The following is a 17,964-nucleotide window of genomic DNA, read 5'->3' as shown; positions in this document are numbered from 1 at the left end:
TTAAGGCAGTTAAGCGTTGCAAAGATGTAAGATAAATGTGAGGCTCACGAAACGGTCCAAGAAACAGGTCCCTGCAGGGTGGGCTGGTAGGAACATTGGAATTTTGCGCAATTTTATGACATTGTTACGTAAAATTGTGCAAATTGAGAGCGTCTTCCCACCTTTTTGCCCTCAAAATCGTTGAGGGTTCTTCGGACAAATTAACCTCTGTAGAGGAATGGCATGGTGAAATCCTTATTCCTACCAGCATAAGACATATCAAGTCTCTGCGCTGTCTATTGCTGATTTTACACCCAACAGCACGAGATTTCACTTCGTTAAAGTATTGAAAGGGGACGGACGGACGGACACATTATCTATTGCAGGCTGGTACACTCAGTTTACAACTTCGTTCCTACCAGTAATAGCCACTGCACCACCGTAATCAGTTTACAGAGATGATTTTTCGTTTTGAGGGGTGGCTGCTCGTTTTATTCCGGTATATAACCCACGGGACACGAAAAATGCATTTCTTTATATGATGGTTTATTCAAATCAAGGCACATTGTGTACAAGTGATAGGTAGCTTATGCAGAAAAATACAATCCATAATATACAGAATACACGTCTCACTTGTAAATTGAATAATCACGTGTGCATCTCAGTCTACCTATAAGAAGAATTACATGTCAAACTATGTTACCGCACTCGCTAGCAGGCTCCTGTAACCCTTTAATCCATCACCAAGCATACAACACACGCACTCGGCGTTCAACAAAGCACTCTTTGCGAAACAAGCACTTTGAAAATATTTTTCTCCCAATTGTATTCCAGTCGTCTTGTCATGAGATGAAGAGGTGTCCATTTGTCAACTCGCCAAGTTATAGCAGTTGCATTTCTCTGTGTTAGAGCAATGAGCCGCAAAAAATATCACAGAACTTTTTTTCCGAGCTCCCTTTAGGTAACTTATTTTTTTAATCCACATACTACGTCGTGCTGCAATTTCCCACGTGCCCTGCTACAGATAAATGTTTGGCGAATGGTAGTCAACATTTATATTGCTTTAAATAACTCAAAAGCCAAATTATGTAAAATAAATGGCACATATGACCATATCTTGTGTGGAGATTAGTGATAATCTATTTTAATTCCACTCATTTAACATGGCAATGATATTTCTGTCTCCAAAAATGTCCCTTACCTAATTTGATCCCGCTAGCAGGGTCATTTTATGAGATAAACAGTCAATGTGGAACTTCTTGTAGGGCAATGCAACTCCATATTAAATTATGGCCCGGGGAAAGTGGACTTAACAGAACCACTTCTGAGATACCGTCAAATGACCTCTGATGTTCAGCCTAGGGGGCAACACTTTTTCCATCCACTGTGGTACAAAGTAATGTTCATCACGTGGCAGTCAAACCAATATTCTAATGCTCGGAACAGGAATTGAACCAAACCAAGTGCAAAACCAAATTTTATTCAATCGTTTTTTGGGGGGCTATCACGTGTGACAGTGCTGAGATCATCAACTTGCGACACTTGAGATTCCACTTTAATCACAGGTGGCTGAGACCAGTTTCGAATTTTAAAATATCAGCGGTTCCAGCTCCTGGAACCCTCTAGCTGCCAGACCTGGGCCACCGGGTCATATTCACCTACAAACTTTTACACACAACAAAAACTGTCATGTTTTAAATAGTCTAGCAGCACCTACAATCCTATTAGGTATTTCATCAGGATGTCGCCAGGCCATGCAGAGAAGACTTCTCTTGAAGACCATCCCACCTGCACCTATGAAAGAGGATTGGGGTTCGATCTTCCTCGCATTTTATGGACCTGGCCTTGCACAGGCTTGTATCATTCGCCCATTCTTCTCTCTTCTTTATTTCAATGTATTTCTTTCTTCTTGTTTGATAAAGAAAAAATGGAAAGGGCCTGACCTTGTCGTAGGTCTATAGATAACCTTGATCAATATGCAGTCTGCCCCAGCTGCCTGGGTGCAGAGCATCGCACGTCTTTGTGACCCATGTGCCGGGCCTTTTTCACCGGCTTTGTGGCAGGCTAGGAGGGACTGGCAGGTCCCACTCCACTCCCTGCATCTTGGTTGCAGGTGACTGCCCCTAGTGCTGTCCAGCCCAGCAGTGTAGCATGAGGCCACTACGAACTGGCCCTGGGAGGCCCAGGGTCGGTTCAGAGGAGGCCCAGGGCCGGTTCAGATATCACTCGCCACTGATGTTAGCCATGGCCAGTAAGCACACTCGACACAGTGAACTAACCACTGTGCCACCACCTTCCACACACACAAACACATACATACAGACACACATTTGTATCACCGCTTGCCAGAACGTGTGTTCTCTCACAGACCCCCCCAAGTGAACGTTTCTTGGCTGTGCTTCTATTTTGGCAAATAACTGTTTACATTAGGTAAATATTTTCTTCACACCGCTGTGTTTCTAACATTACGATTCTGCCCTTAATGTGCAAACACCCCAAATAAAATAAAAAAATGTTTAAAGCAAATTGCCAGCCCTTAAAAAGCATATCCAGGGCCTAAAATGGTAATGGGTTTATAGGAAAGTTACCCCTTTTTAAGAACACCCAAAAGATAATTGTTTTTTTTCGTTTTTAAAGGTGACTTGGAGGCCTTTAGAGACAGGCGTAAGAGTCTTGTAGGATGAACGCGCCCGGGCCTAGGTCTCCGAGAAGCCTTGCACGGGTATGCTGTATGTGTTGTTATCCATCCCAACAACCGGGTTGCTGAGGGGAAGGAGGGGAAGAGAAGGGGCATCGTGGGGAATGCGGGGACAGTGTTAGTAGCAAACCTAACAGAGTTGAATTCATACAAAGTACATTTACAGCCCAGTGTGGTGGTCCGGGTTAAGCTGTGTATTGAGCATATCTTCTCTCAAGCTTTCGCCAACGCACTACTGCAAGCATCTTCAGAAGTTGTGGCGCGTCATTGAGGATGGAGAACATAACTTCTCAGCAAGCGGCCGAACCTAACCCGAAAATCCACACCCGGATTACAAATGCGTGCCAAATCCTACATGCTATGTTTACAGCCGTTTGTCGGTCCACTGCTGAATGAAAGCCTCCCCAAGCCATGTTGGTCATGGGAGTTGTTTGGACACACATAGCACACTGGTCAGGGTGGGTTGGTGAAGGACGTGTTCAAATGACACTCGCCACCGACGTTAGCGGTGGCCGGCAAATAAAAGGTGATGCGATTGCAGACGATGTGGAACTCGTATTAAAGGCGAAGCCGGCGGGACACATCGCTTGTTCGCTCGCTCGCTCGCGGGGGGCACCTGTAGGCTGGTGTCTCCCCCTGCTTGTCGTCCAGGCCGGTGATGTCCTCCTTCAGCGGCTTCTTGCGGAAATACCTGCAGCAGCAGTGGAGGAAAGATAGAAGGGGGGGTGGGGGGGTGAGGCAGGGGTTGGGGGGTCAGGGGCAAGCATGGGGCCAGCCGTAGCCGTGAAATGTGCCTGGCGTGCAACGTGCGCCGTCGGTTCGGTCGCCCGCCTGGCCGTGCAGGTGCCTTCCCTGCGAACGTGTAGTATTGGGCCAACTTTGGCATGCGGTTGGAACCGTTGGACCAGCGTTGGCCCATGTTTACTGGGTCGGTGGTGTTATGAGATGTGGGGTTTGTGTGTGTGTGTTGGGTGGTTTCTTGTTCACTAAACCCACATGCATGTGTGTGGGTTTATTGACCGGGAGTACAGCGATCTGATCGCTGTGGGATTCACGTCCTGCGGTGTTTATGTTGGGGTTGTGTTCAAGTGTTGCCGTGGTCCTCTCCCCCCACCCCTCCCTTCCCTTATTCCCCTTTCTCCCCCTTCCTTGGATAACCCACTCTTCCCGACCGCTATCCCTACGGTTATAGGGTAGTGAACCCGTGCAACTTTAGTCGGCCCTCATTTTGGGGGTGATTTTACCAAGAGGTTGCAGCTGGAATGAGTATGTTGTGCACACGCGAAATGTATCCCCTCTAAAATAAATAACAATCAAATAATAAGTGTTGCTGTCGTCCCGTGGGTCTCGTGAACTTCACATGAACGGAAGCTTGAGCAGGGCCCCCTCTTGGCGCTTCCGCATCAGAACGACGGCCGCCACAGCCGCCACGATGCCCAGCAGCAGCAGAAGACCCACGGAGAGGCCGACGGTAAGACGCGACGAGGTCCCAGGTCCCGACACGGACGACGACGATGATGACGCTGACGAGGACGGACCGTCTGGAAATATTAATGAGGACAAAGATAAACACGACAATGACGACGACGATGATGATGATGATGAAGAAGAGCCAAATCAGTGTGTTGATTTTACTCTATCATACCATACTCAGGGTTGTGATGTGGTTAGGGTTCAGGGATATGAATAGAATTCGTGTATACCACATTTAGAACATTGTTGTGGCTTGGGTTAGAGTTAGAGGTGCCATGGTGGTGAGATGTTAACTACCTCGCCTGGTATATAGGAGGTTGTGTGTTCGATCCCGACGCTGATGCCTATATATGTGGAGTTTGAATGTTCTCCCTGTTGGTGGAAACCCACCACCAACGGTGCCGTGGTCCATCAATACATTAACATAAGCTGCCCGCCCATGCTGCTGACACTTGGGCTATGCCCATTTTAAACCTTTATAAATAGTTTGCCTTTAGAGGCTAACCCCCTTTTCCTGATGACGACCGCTCGTGTTGCGATCGAAACGTCATGGGTTTTATTTGATTTGATTATTTTTCACTTTTTATTCACTTTATTATTACTTTTCTACCTACATGACTTTATCGAAAGAACCAAAGAATGTGTTCTCCCTGTGGTCACATTGATTTTTCTACAGGTCCTCCGGTTTTTCCCTCCACATTTAGAAACACGTGTTTAGAGTATTTGGTTGCTATACATTTCCACACGATAAGCCACTTCGTTGGGCAATCATTTGTGGCCAGGTCGCTTCTGAAAAAGAGCTCTATAGCTCAGTGCGCCTTATCTGGTAAAATAAAAATACACTTATATACAGATAATGTTGCTGGGCATGTGCAACGACTGCCCGCGCATCTCACCGGCCACGTGCAAGGACCCGGGTGCGACGGCCAGGTCCCCGAGGCGTCCTCCATGCTGCCCAATGTGGCGCGCCACCCGGCCCTGCAGCTCGTCCGCGGACACCAGGCGGGTGGACGTGACGGCGAGCTCGTAGCGCGCCACCACGCTGCCCCGCGCGAACTCCGTCACCACCGCGCGCACCTCCTCATCGCCCAGCGCCTGCTCCAGCTGTGCGGGTGGTGGTGGTGGGGGCAGCGGCAACAATGGGCAAGGGGGGCAGCCGTCGAGATCGGCGGTAAGAGGGGGCTGCCGGGTGGCCCCGATGGATGGCGCTAGGCTCGCACACTCTTGAATGTAAACCGGCACCCTTGGCAAGCGGCAAAGTTCCCTTTGAAAGTTCGCCCCTTCTGGCAATGACACTGCTACGTATGGTCATTTGTTACCCGTCACATGACTCGTACGAAGAAAGGGATGCGGTGGATGGAAACGATTACGTGCTAGTTGCTGCACATAGTCAGTGTGCACCTGCACCTTGAAGAGATCCTTTCCCTTTAAGAGATAAGGCACCGTTGTGGGAGAGTACCCCTCTGTGCTACGAACCCGGCGACACGAATTCGATTAACCCCTCACGGCCAACACCAGTGACAATTATCTGAACCGGTCATGGGCCTCCACTAGGTCGACTCAGCCTCAAATGGGTACCTGGTGTGGTGTGTAAACATCACCACTGGGAGACAAAAGGGCATGGTGTTGCCCACCCACCTCCTCGTGTGCCATGCCGGCCTGCATAGGCGCTCGCTAACAGCACCTTGCCCCAACAGTCTGTTCAGGGTATGTGGGTGGATCTTTATCTTTGCACCTTCAAGAGACAGTTTTCCTTTACAAGGGTGCACCTCTAAAGCAGGGTGATGCACTTTTGAGAGAGCAACCTTTACGAGAGTGGAGCACGTGTGCCTTTAAGAGAGAGAGTGTCATCCCCCCCTCCTCCCCTCGTCTTCCCCTCCCCTAATAATACCACGGTCCCGACCGTTGCCCCCTACGTGGCGTAAGGGAGTGAGTACAGCCACCTTTTTCCGGTCCCTACCCTGAGGGCACCTGGCCTCGGGTTTTCTCCTCGTGCTCGCATGGATTTTTCTCCGGGTCCTCCGGTTTTTCCCTCTACGTTTAGAATCGACGCGTGTTTAGAATATTTGGCTGCTACAAATTTCCACGCGATGAGCCACTTCGTTGAGCCATCATTTGCGGTAGCCAGGTCTCTCCTGAAAAAGAGCTACATAGCTCAGCGGGCCTTACCTGGTAAAATAAATAAGTTTATAGTTGTTGCTCGCGAAGTATCTGTACCACACCTCCCCCCGCCCCCCCCCCCCCCCCCGTCATTCGCGTTCTGTATTACGCTCTTGTTTAATTAAAAACACGATTTTAAAAAAAAAGAGAGAGCTGCTCCTCTAAGGCCCCTGGGAAATGGGAGCGTGGCACTCACCAGGTGAGCCACGTGCTCTGCCATGGCCCTGAAGACGTTGCTCTCCCTGTCGCCCAGCGCCGGCGTGAACTCCACGTTGTCGAACGTCAGCGAGCCGCTGAAAAGCTGCCGCACTGTCCAGTCCATGAGAGTAAACGGGTTTCAGGGTTAACGGTCAAATAATACAAAAAAATCTGTAAGGCAACTTCATCATTTAAACGCGACTGTTGTTTTACATGCTTTGTGGCATGTCATGTTACATACGCACCACTGCAGATATTTACGTTTTTTAAGTGCAAATGTAAATACGTGCATTGCGATAAGTAATTCAAACTCGATTTGAAGCTTTCGTGACTGCAAGAATTACTCTTTGCTTCTTTCGGTAAAGTCACGCAGAAAGAAAATAATAATTAAATAATGGGATACGACGTTTCGATTGCGGCACAGGCAACCGTCATCAGGTAGAACTAAATTTGAGAGAGAGAGACAAAACACAGACACGGAGACACGCAGACAAAATTGAGTTATACCTGATGACGATTGCTTGTGTTGCAATCGAAACGTCGTATTCTATTATTTAATTTATTTTCTTTCTACGTGACTTTACGGAAAGAACCAAAGAGGATAAGTAATTCATTATGCGAAACTGCTGCGTTGGCAGTGGCGCCCCCGAGCACAAATAACCGATAACCTCATCACATTCGTCGATGGCAACACTGTGTGGATTTCAAAAGTAAAAATATATAATAGGCAAAGTCTTCATAGCCATTGCGCAAAACGTTGCCTATGATACCTTTCTCTCGTTAAGGCCACACAGGGTTATTGACGAATATGTGGGAATTGAATGTTTTTACTTATCAGAATAAGGGGCACACATCCACGATATGTCTTCGAGCCAGACCACGTGAGCGCAACGCCAACGTGAGTCGCACACCGTCCTCCACCCGACGCAGCCGTATCAAATACCGTCGTCAAGTGATGCGAGCGTTGCCGGGTTTTAGCGATTTTTTTTCTTTTTTACATGGAACATCACCGTTGTGAAGCTCAATCAGATAGCCTTGTTGGGAGACACGCCGTGCTACTGCCAAGTTTCGTATTTGATGTTCCCCCTGGTGTTCTATTAACCTCGCGCTCGACATTCGTGCCTACCAGCAAGGATACGCGATTTATTTTTATTTAAAAAAAAAGAAACGTTGATAATCCTACGCAAAACTAATTCCCAATTGGAAAATACTCATTTACATAATCTATTGACAAGCATTGAGATAAACAAATGGCAATTCCCACTGAGCCCACCGCTACGGACAGAGTGCAGCCTGGAAACGACTAAGAAATCACATCGTAACCTTAAAAGGTTTCCTGTGTTTGGCGCCGCAGTGGCGAGATGTTAACTCCCTCGCCTGGTATACAGGAGGTCGTGGGTTCAATCCTGACCCTGACGCCAGTATGTTTGGAGTTTGCATATTCTCCCTGTGGTCGCGTGGATTTTTCTCCAGGTCCTCTGGTTTTCCCCTCCACGTTTAGAATCAACGTGCATTTACAGAGTCTTTGGCTGTTATAGATTTTTCTCACGATAAGCCACTTTGTTGAGTGATCATTTGTGGCCAGGTCTGGCGAAATTTTTTTTACGTAATCATATTGACAGGGTGGCCCGCGGTTACGTTTGGGATGAGCGACGGTGCGAGTTAGCGTGCGAGTGCGTCGGCTGACCGGGGGGCGGTGGCGGTGGCGTTGGGGGGCTGGTGGTGCTCGCAGTCCGGCTGGGTTGTGGAGGCCCCATGGCCGTCGTCGTCGTTCGTCTCGTCGTCGTTGTCTCCTCCTCATCTGCACAGACAAACGCGGAGCGCGGGCGTGGCCGCAGCGACCGAACGTCGGAATCGGCGATGATTCGTCGAATCGCAAGGGGAAAGAATTGTTAAACACCGAGTAGAGTTCAATTAAATGTTATCGTCCATTCGAGGTGATTCGTCGATTAAACGCCTAAAAATTGTAAACGACTGCTTTTTGTCGTGGTTGATTACAAGGGCCCCTTTAAAAATGGAGGTCGCCTGCCAAAGGTAGGAAACCCCCTGCAAGCCACGCCTAACGTTGCGCAACTGACAATTCTGATGACGTCACAACACCCCGCCCATCAGCTCCCATCCAGTGTCACACGTGGGCGAAGGTCAGACTTTTTTTTGTTGTTTACCTTATCCATACAATTAGTCGAGTAACAGAACCGATGAATGGGAGAGTATTCGATTGCTTCGGAGATACCAGCTTTATTTAAAAAATCGCCGTTGCAAATCGTCCCCACGGGCATGAGACTGGCGAGGGATGTGCTTCCACCTGGTGTGGCCATGTAGGTGCCTGGTGAGCAGGTCGGTTGTGTAATAGCCAAACAGTACACTCAACCCGGTGCACAACTCATCTGGTCAACACGTTAAGTGAGCTACCTGGACACTGACAGGCACGTGACCTCACTTGCTACGTGCAGGACAGGTACGTGACCTCACCTGCTACAGACAGGACAGGTACGTTACCTCACCTGCCTATGGACAGGACAGGTACGTGACCTCACTTGCTAGATGCAGGACAGGTACGTGACCTCACCTGCTATGGACAGGACAGGTACGTGACCTCACCTGCTACGGACAGGACAGGTACGTGACCTCACCTGCTACGGACAGGACAGCTACGTGACCTCACCTGCCTACGGACAGGACAGCTACGTGACCTCACCTGCCTACGGACAGGACAGCTACGTGACCTCACCTGCTACGGACAGGACAGGTATGTGACCTCACCTGCTATGGACAGGACAGGTACGTGACCTCACCTGCCTACGGACAGGACAGCTACGTGACCTCACCTGCTACGGACAGGACAGGTATGTGACCTCACCTGCTACGGACAGGACAGGTACGTGACCTCACCTGCCTACGGACAGGACAGCTACGTGACCTCACCTGCTACGGACAGGACAGGTATGTGACCTCACCTGCTACGGGCAGGAACGTGATGGTGGCGCGGAAGCCGCGGAAGTGGAGCCCCGCGTCGCTGTGGAAGGAGACGTTGAGCGACCGCGCACGCGACGACACGGGCGGCGGCACGGAGTCGGAGCAGAGCACGATGGGAGCGCCGCCCCACTCCACCGTCACGCTGTCGAAGCGGCAGCTCAGCGGAGAGGCGCCCTCCAGCTGGAAGTCCAGCCACTGATGGTGCAAGAGGGGAGTGCAAGAGGTTGGGCCACGGGGGGCACGGGTTGGGGGCATGTGGCGGTGGGAGAAGGGGAGGGGAAGGGATGAAGGAAGCATGGTGGACCAGGTTGGGATGAGGAAGTCTAGGACATGGGGGGGGGGAGGTGTACAGGGAAGGACAGGGAAGGGCAGGGAGGGGTAGAGAAGGGCAGGGAACGCTGTTGTTTAGCAAAATGATAGCGCTCATGCCTCATCATCGAGTCGCCAGCTCCAGATTGAGCCTTAAACCGCCCTCCGTGTGCACACACACGCGACACACACACACACGTGACACACACACACGTGACACACACGTGACACACAGACACACATGTGACACACAGACACACACGTGACACACACACACACGTGACACACACACACGTGACACACATACACACACACACGTGCCACACACGTGACACACAGACACCCACGTGACACACACACGCACGCCAACGCACGTGCGACACACGCGTGCTGCGTCACCGTGCGAGAGACACGCGTGGTGCTGGCGCCGCACCTGCAGCAGGATTCGGTGTCCCAGCGGCGCCGTGAGCTCCCACCTCGCGTCCTCGTCGCGGGGGTACAGGTCGGGCCAGTTGGGGCTGGCGAAGGCCCGGGGGGAGCTGGGGCCCAGGCGCACGGCGTAGGTGCGGGAACCGGGGCCTGGCGTCGACGCAGCGGCACACGGGGACGGCGTTCCATTTCATCGGTTGTTCAGTCGTCCGTCGTACGCATGGCACCACATCCGCCAGGACTGACCGTATCGCCATCGTCACCGTCGTCATTGTCGCCATCGTCACCATCGTCATCACCATCGTCACCGCTGTTGTACGTACTGTATGTTGAACCTCTTTCGCACCGTACGTAGCCAACCGTGCTAATCGGAGGTGCGGGGGAAGGTCAACATATTAAACACAAAAAGCAGTTCTAAAGAAATGAGTTTTCAATCCAGATGGTTTAAAAATGCATAGCTCCATTGGCTTCCTAATATTAGAAGGACGGTCACAGAATCATTCATTCATTCATCGAGGTTTTATCATGAGGCTTCCTGCAGTAAAGATGATTATGATTATTATATGAAGGGCATCCTTGGGTAAATAAAGGACACTTTTTATTTTTGGAGGAGCAGCGGCGGGTCAAAATGCTGCAACAACAAACAAGACGAAAAACACGATGGGAGTACATAGTACGATTTGGCGAACGACTAGGTGTTTCAAGTGAGCGATTTGTCGTATTATCTGGCTGTACAGCAAATGAAAAAATACAATTACTTTACTATGCAAGTTAAAAGTTTGCGTTTTAATATTTGTGTTTTTAATTTTTATTTAGGGCCCCTTCATGACATTTGCTACAGGCCCCGCACTAGCTTCATCCGGCACTGGTAGCATATGCTACTTTTGCCGCGAGGATAATCCAGCACGAGTGCCCACTCACCGTACGCCACGGGCGTCACGAATCTGACGGACGCGGAGAAGCCCCCCCCCATCCCCACCGCCCCCCCGGCCCCGGCCCCGGCCGCCGCCGCCCACAGCGAGAGGCGCACCGCCGAAGCCCCCGAGACCACGAGCTCGGGGGCGCTGCTCCCGCAGTAGCGGCCCATCACGGGCGACGTCGTGCTGGGGCCATCCTGCACCACTAGCTGTTGGCGGGCAGAGAGGAGGGGGGTCGGTCGGTAGGGGAGGGGGGTGGTAAGGCAGGGGGGAGGATGAGGGGTCAGGACACCGGAACGCCAGGTTTTATCATCCGCTGTTTGTTATCGGGTTTTGTCCAATTTGGTGACCCGGGTCACTTTTTCGAATGAGATATTAACCCGACCCCCCCCCAACCACCATGTCTCTTAGAGTTCTCTGCTGGTTCAACAAAAACAACTTGAACCTTGAAAACACTGACAATGATGATAAGGATTCTCCTGCTGTTGTTGATCATGATGTCACTGTTGACGATGATGCTCATGATGATACAATGAATGTGCCAACCTCATGCTGATGTCAACTGCTTCGGCTGATGGTGATGCTACTGCTACTGCTTCGAGGGTGGGATAGTAAGAATTATGCTGATGGGTGTTATTGCTGCTGCTGATGACGATACCCATGTTAGTGATGTCGCTTCCAATTTTTCGGATAAAATAACTTCAGCAGCATTGATTCAGCACAAGCAAAACTCTGGTGAGCAGTGCCATGGGGGGAGGCCCAAATTCAATTGGCGATTCCCCTCATGGCGTTTGTAGCCACCAAAGCGGCTAAAGGGGGCTCTGGACAGGTGCGTGGGGCTGGTAACCCCTCCACCTTCAACCCAAATACCACTAAACCCCGTTGAACACACGCACATACATACACACACACGGCAGTCACACCCAGCCGCGCGTGACCGTGTGTCACTGATAGAGTCGGGCTCGCTCGCTTGAATCAACGTTGGTTAAATACCAGATGTTACAGGTGAGGACCCCTCTGTTTTTCAGGGACACTTTAACAATGCACCCCGTGGGAGCCTTTAACATTGAAGTCTATGGGGGGGACTTTAAATATTGATCCCTTTGGGAGCCTTTAACAATTAACCCCATGGCAGCCTTTACCACTGAACCCCAAGAGAGCCCTTAAAAGGAAACCCCATGGTAGCCTTGAACATTGAACCTTATGGGGGACTTTAACATTGAACTTAATGGGGGCCTTTAAACATTGAACCTAATGGGGGCCTTTAAACATTGAACCTAATGGGGGCCTTTAACATTGAACCCCATGGGAGCCTTTAACATTGAACCTTATGGGGGCCTTTAAACATTGAACCCCTGTGGGAGTCTTTAACATTATGTACACGTGAGCGATTGGATGTAGGCGTGAGTGTGCATATCTCCGCAGATTGACAAGTCGGGGAGGGGGTAGGGGGGTGGGGAGCGGCGGGGTAGTGATCCTGGTAAAATGGGGGGGGGGGGGGATAGGATGAGGATGGGGCCGCTCACCTGTCGGCCAGGTAATTACGCGGGAATGCGGACGAGATCGCGTGTCGCGCGTGCTGGCGACTCAGCTCAGTCATCGGAGAAATTGCGCCGGGCAACCGATCCGCCACGGGCCGCCCGCCCCCCCCCACCTCATCCCCCCCCCCCCCCCCCGCCCATCCTGCTCCCCCTTGAGATTTTTAATATCATTATAATAAATTATTATTTTTGTTGTTGCAGAAATATGAACGGCCCGAGCGTATTGATTTTCGAAGTCATTACGCTTAATTATGGAACCGGCACGGGCGAGCGGAAAGTTCCCCGGCCTCCGTGTGGCGAGATGTTAACTCCTTCGCCTGGTATACAGGAGGTCGTGGGTTCAATCCTGACTCTGACGCCTGCTGTATATGTATATTTGGAGTTTGCGTGTTCTCCCCGAGGTCGCGTGGATTTTTCTCCGGGTCCCTCTGCTTTTTCCCTCCACGTTTAGAAACATGCATTTATCGAGTCTTTAGCTGTTAAAGATTTACCCACTTTGTTAAAGTGATCATTCGTGGCCAGGTCGCTTTTGAAAAAAAGCTGTATTGCTCAGCGGGCCTTACGTGGTAAAATATATATATATATATTTAAAACATAGTTTAGTGTGCGCACAGACAGCTGAGACGACAACGCAGCGACGCCCGGTTCACATGCAGCCTCCCTTCCCCCTCCGAGATATTAATGCTATCGTCTTACATGCACGGAACATCATTATTATTATGACTACTCTTGTTTGTCAAGGAATGCCTCACCGAGTCTTATAACCCTTTTTCAGGAGGGTTCTGCCAGAGTGAGTTGAGGGGTGGTGGGTGGGAGGCCGGCGCTGATTGCTTTGGAAAAATTCCAATTGGGCAAATTTTTACATTTGCCAAAGGTTGTTCTACTCGCGCGAAAGATGCCACGGGAATCTTTAACGTCCTCCGTGCGAGTGAAGCAGATGGCGTGTGGCATTACTACGGCTAGTGCAGACCGCGAGGGATTTCCAACCGCGGGCCCTCTGCAACGAGCGGCGAACACGCTGCCGCTGGGCCGTGTCGGTTGACCCAACGAATAATGCCTCTTCGTTAATTTATCAACGTGTATCAATGCATCTGTCCACTCGGCAAGACGAATGGGCAAAACACCGCAGTCGGTCAATTGGCAGGTCGTGTATGCTGGTGTAAAGCGTGGGTGCTCACGCCTCTTCCAGGCCGTCTGTTCAGCATGGAAGACGAGACCAAGTACTCTCTCGAAGGGTTTTTTCGAGCGGTTGCTATTGGCCACGATGCCGCAGCTGACAACGATGACAGTACGATTTCTGTTGGGTCATGCTGATGATGACGACGATGACGACGGCAAAGCCTCGCTCACGTGGTCGTGCGAGGAGTCGCAGGCTTGTGTCCCGTCCGTCGCGCCCGAGCCCGTGACCCCCGGCGACCTCAGCTCGAAGCGCAGGAAGCGGATCTCGACGGCGCGGTTGGCGGGCGCGCGGACGATCCACTCGCAGACGGCGTCCGCCGGGTACGGCGCCGGGAAGCCGGGGCTCCCAAACACCTGCTCCGAGCTCAGCACCGACGAGCAGCCCACTGGCGGTGGGGAAGCATCCGTCAGCATCGTCCACAGCAGCATGAGAAGCAGCAGCAGCAGCAGAAGCAGCAGAAGCATCAGCATCAGAAGCAGCAGCAGAAGCAGCAGCAGCAGCATGAGAAGCATCAGAAGCAGCAGCATAAGCAGCAGCTTCAGCATGAGAAGCATCAGAAGCAGCAGCAGAAGCAGCAGCAGCAGCATGAGAAGCATCAGCATCAGAAGCAGCAGCAGCAGAAGCAGCAGCAGCATGAGAAGCATCAGAAGCAGCAGCAGAAGCAGCAGCAGCAGCATGAGAAGCAGCATCATCAGAAGCAGCAGCAGAAGCAGCAGCAGCAGCAGCATGAGAAGCATCAGCATCAGAAGCAGCAGCAGAAGCAGCAGCAGCAGCATGAGAAGCAGCATCATCAGAAGCAGCAGCAGCAGCAGGATCAATAGTGGAAGGAGGATCGTCACTGCCACCACTACCACCATCATCATAATTATAACTGCCAACACCACAACCATGTTCAGCACAACCATCCCCACCACCACTGCCATCATCATAGTCATCACCACCATTATCAAGGCAAAGATCCCCCGTATAGACTTAACATACTCTTGGGGCAAGTGCTGTTAGGGAGCACCTGTGAAGGCTGGAACGACACACGAGAGGGCAGCTGGCCAGCACCACGCCCGGCCGCCTTTGTCTCCCCAGTGCTGATGTTTTACACACCACACCGGGTACTCATTTGAGTTTGAGTCGACCTAGGGGAGGCCCAGGACCGGTTCAGATAATCGTTACCGGTGTTGGGCTTGCGAGCGGGAATCAAACTCGAGCTGCCACGTACCCTGCCCCTCCCCACCACGTACCCTGCCCCTCCCCACCACGTACCCTGCCCCTCCCCTCCACGTACCCTGCCCCTCCCCGCCACGTACCCTGCCCCTCCCCGCCACGTACCCTGCCCCTCCCCGCCACGTACCCTGCCCCTCCCCTCCACGTACCCTGCCCCTCCCCGCCACGTACCCTGCCCCTCCCCGCCACGTACCCTACCCCTCCCCGCCACGTACCCTGCCCCTCCCTGCCACGTACCTGACCCTCCCCGCCACGTTCCCTGCCCCTCCCTGCCACGTACCCTGCCCCTCCCTGCCACGTACCCTACCCCTCCCCACCACGTACCTGACCCTCCCCACCACGTACCCTGCCCCACCACGTACCCTGCCCCACCACTTACCCTGCCCCTCCCTGCCACGTACCCTGCCCCTCCCCGCCACGTTCCCTGCCCCTCCCCACCACGTTCCCTGCCCCTCCCCGCCACGTACCCTGCCCCTCCACGTACCCTGCGCCTCCGACACGAACCAGAACCGCACGCGCGCCCCGTGCCCCTGGATGCTGGAGTCGGACTTGAACTTGGCCGTCATGCGTGACCCCGCGCTCTCCAGGGGCTCCAGCACCTCGGGGTTCCCGCACAGGCGGCGCAGGGGGGGGGCCGCGGGGGGGGCGGCGGACGCCGCCGGGGGGGGGGCGCCGGCGGCGGGAGTGGGGCCGCCCGGGCCGCCCCCCGCCGCGTCGCCGTCGAACACGGCCACGTAGTCGAAGGTGCACTCCTGGAAGAGCGCGGCCTCCATGTCGAAGAAGGTGAACTCCAGGTGGACCTGGAGAAGAGGGGCATTCTGGGTGGGTGCGGGGTTGGGGGGTTGTTGAGGCCAGTCGGCCACGCACGGCTGGGTGTGACGGCCGTGCGTGCCTGAGTTCACGTGGTTTAGTGGGACCTGGGTTGAAGGTGGACGGGTCACCGGCCCCTCGCGCCTGTCCAGAGCCCCCTTTGGCCACTGTGGTGGCTACAAACGCCATGAGGGCAATGGCCGATTGAAATTGGCCCTCCCACCCCCGCCCCCCCCCCCCCACCCCATGGCACTGCTCACCAGATCGTTGCCGTCCGGCACCAACGAGGAGGTAGCGGGTTGTTTGGCCTTAACGTGCACATAGCCTGGCACAAGCGCCGTGGTGACGTCACCGCCACTTAGTGGCGTTCTGTGTGTTCACATGGATGCGTGTGTGTGAGTCCACCCAGGTGTGAGTCCACCCAGGTGTGACAATCCACCCAGGTGTGACAGTCCACCCAGGTGTGTGTGAGTCCACCCAGGTGTGAGTCCACCCAGGTGTGAGTCCACCCAGGTGTGACAATCCACCCAGGTGTGAGTCGACCCAGGTGTGAGTCCACCCAGGTGTGTGTGAGTCCCCGTGCTCGTACCCTGAATCCGGGCGGTGCCTGCAGGGTCCAGGTGCACTGGTGGTTGGCAGGGTGCGTTGCTGGGTACCAGGGCGTTGCAAACACCCCCGGCTCACGAAGCGTCGCGTTGCACGGCCACTCTGCGGGCGGCAGTGGCGACGTGGTGGTTACGGTGGTTCTCGTAGCAGCGACCATGATGATGACGATTGTGGTGGTAGCGGTCGATGAGGATGATAATGTTGGTAGTAGTGGTAATGATGGTGGTGGTGGTGGTAGCAGTAAACGATGTTGATAGTGTTGGTGGTAGTGGTAATAATGATGGCGGCGGCGGTGGTGGTGGTGGTGGTACCAGCGATCATAATGACAGTGTTGGTGATGGTGGTGGTGGCAATGATGATGGTGGTAGTGGTGAAAGCGGTAAAGGACATAATGTTGACAGTGTGGGTGGTGGCAATGACGACGACGAAGATGGCAGTAGCGGTGGTGGCAGTGCTGCCGTCCCTACTGCTGCTGCTGCTGCTGATGAAGCAGACCATGACCACCTGCGCTCAAGCTCCACACGCACGCTCTCTCACTCCCCCCCCAACCAACTCGGAATCCCCCCCCCCGACCCCCCGCCCCCCCCCCCCCACCCGGGACCCGAACTCGCACCCGACGAGTAGAAGGCTCGGAACCCGGCCGCGCTGCCCGTGCCGTCCGACGCGAAGCGCAGCGCCACCTCGTTGGACGGCGAGGTGAGGAGGCTCCCGCCGGGACGGCTCCCGCACCACGTGGCGAGGAGGGGGCCGCCGCCGGCCGGGTCGGCCCCCCCCCGCACCGACACCCAGGCCCCCCCGGCCCCAGGCCCACACGTCGCACCTAGGGGAATCGGGGCGGGAGGGCGGGGGGCAAATGCTGTTAGCGAGCGCCCGTTAATGTTGCGAGGACACAACGGTTCGGGTCAAGCGCAAGGCGCTCTCGGTGTGCTGCGGGCACGCCGCCGCTGTCGGCTGGCTTGCCGGAGGGATTGTCGGCGTAAGGCACTACCACTAGAGTGCAAGGTATGTGTTTTTTTTGGGGGGGGGGGGGTTAGATTTCGTAAATATATAAATGTGTCTCGTTTAAACCCGCCACCACCCGACACAGCCAACCAGTAAAGCTCGTCACGTAAACATTACGGATGATATTGGATCGCGAAAGCGTACGTGTTAAAGCCAAGGTATGGATAGTCCACAGTCATCCTATGGTATTGTGGTATTGTACCATCTACACGCACACACTCCCACACACCACACACAGACCCCTGCAAACACCCCCACGACAAAGATCGCCCATATAGCGTGTAACAGGTTTTTGAGAAGTGCTGTTTGCAAGCACCTACGGAGGCCGACACTGCACACGAGTGGGTGGGTGGCCAGAATCACACCCAGACCGCCTTTGTCTCCTCAGTGATGATGTTTACACACAAAATAGCCTTAACAAACTGCTGGGGAAAGTGCTTTTAAAGAGCACCTATGAAGGCCGGAAGG

At 53.3% G+C, this 17,964-nt stretch overlaps 1 protein-coding gene across 6 annotated transcripts in view; it reads right to left on the bottom strand.

Annotated features, from left to right (window-relative positions):
- Nucleotides 1-504: 504 nt before the first annotated feature.
- LOC116951486 (uncharacterized) overlaps nt 505-17,964 on the bottom strand; it is a 29,367-nt gene continuing 11,907 nt past the window's right edge. For all 6 annotated transcript variants that reach the window (XM_076073719.1, XM_076073718.1, XM_076073717.1 and 3 more), the window contains 13 exons: nt 17,108-17,314; nt 16,478-16,596; nt 15,563-15,878; nt 14,031-14,245; nt 11,144-11,348; nt 10,227-10,372; nt 9,466-9,679; nt 8,196-8,309; nt 6,507-6,619; nt 5,047-5,254; nt 4,038-4,218; nt 3,294-3,368; nt 505-2,742 (listed from right to left, as the gene is read on the bottom strand). In XM_076073719.1, coding sequence (XP_075929834.1) covers nt 2,676-2,742; nt 3,294-3,368; nt 4,038-4,218; nt 5,047-5,254; nt 6,507-6,619; nt 8,196-8,309; nt 9,466-9,679; nt 10,227-10,372; nt 11,144-11,348; nt 14,031-14,245; nt 15,563-15,878; nt 16,478-16,596; nt 17,108-17,314 — 2,180 coding nt within the window. In that variant the 3' untranslated portion in view covers nt 505-2,675. The remainder of the gene's footprint in view (nt 2,743-3,293; nt 3,369-4,037; nt 4,219-5,046; nt 5,255-6,506; nt 6,620-8,195; nt 8,310-9,465; nt 9,680-10,226; nt 10,373-11,143; nt 11,349-14,030; nt 14,246-15,562; nt 15,879-16,477; nt 16,597-17,107; nt 17,315-17,964) is intronic.

Source organism: Petromyzon marinus, chromosome 43, assembly GCF_048934315.1.
Source record: "Petromyzon marinus isolate PM22_M1 ecotype Great Lakes invasive population chromosome 43, UKy_Petmar_22M1.pri1.0, whole genome shotgun sequence".
NCBI classification, from domain to species: Eukaryota; Metazoa; Chordata; class Hyperoartia; order Petromyzontiformes; family Petromyzontidae; genus Petromyzon; species Petromyzon marinus.
Note: the sequence above shows the minus strand (reverse complement) of the source record. Positions and strands in the feature narration are given on the sequence as shown.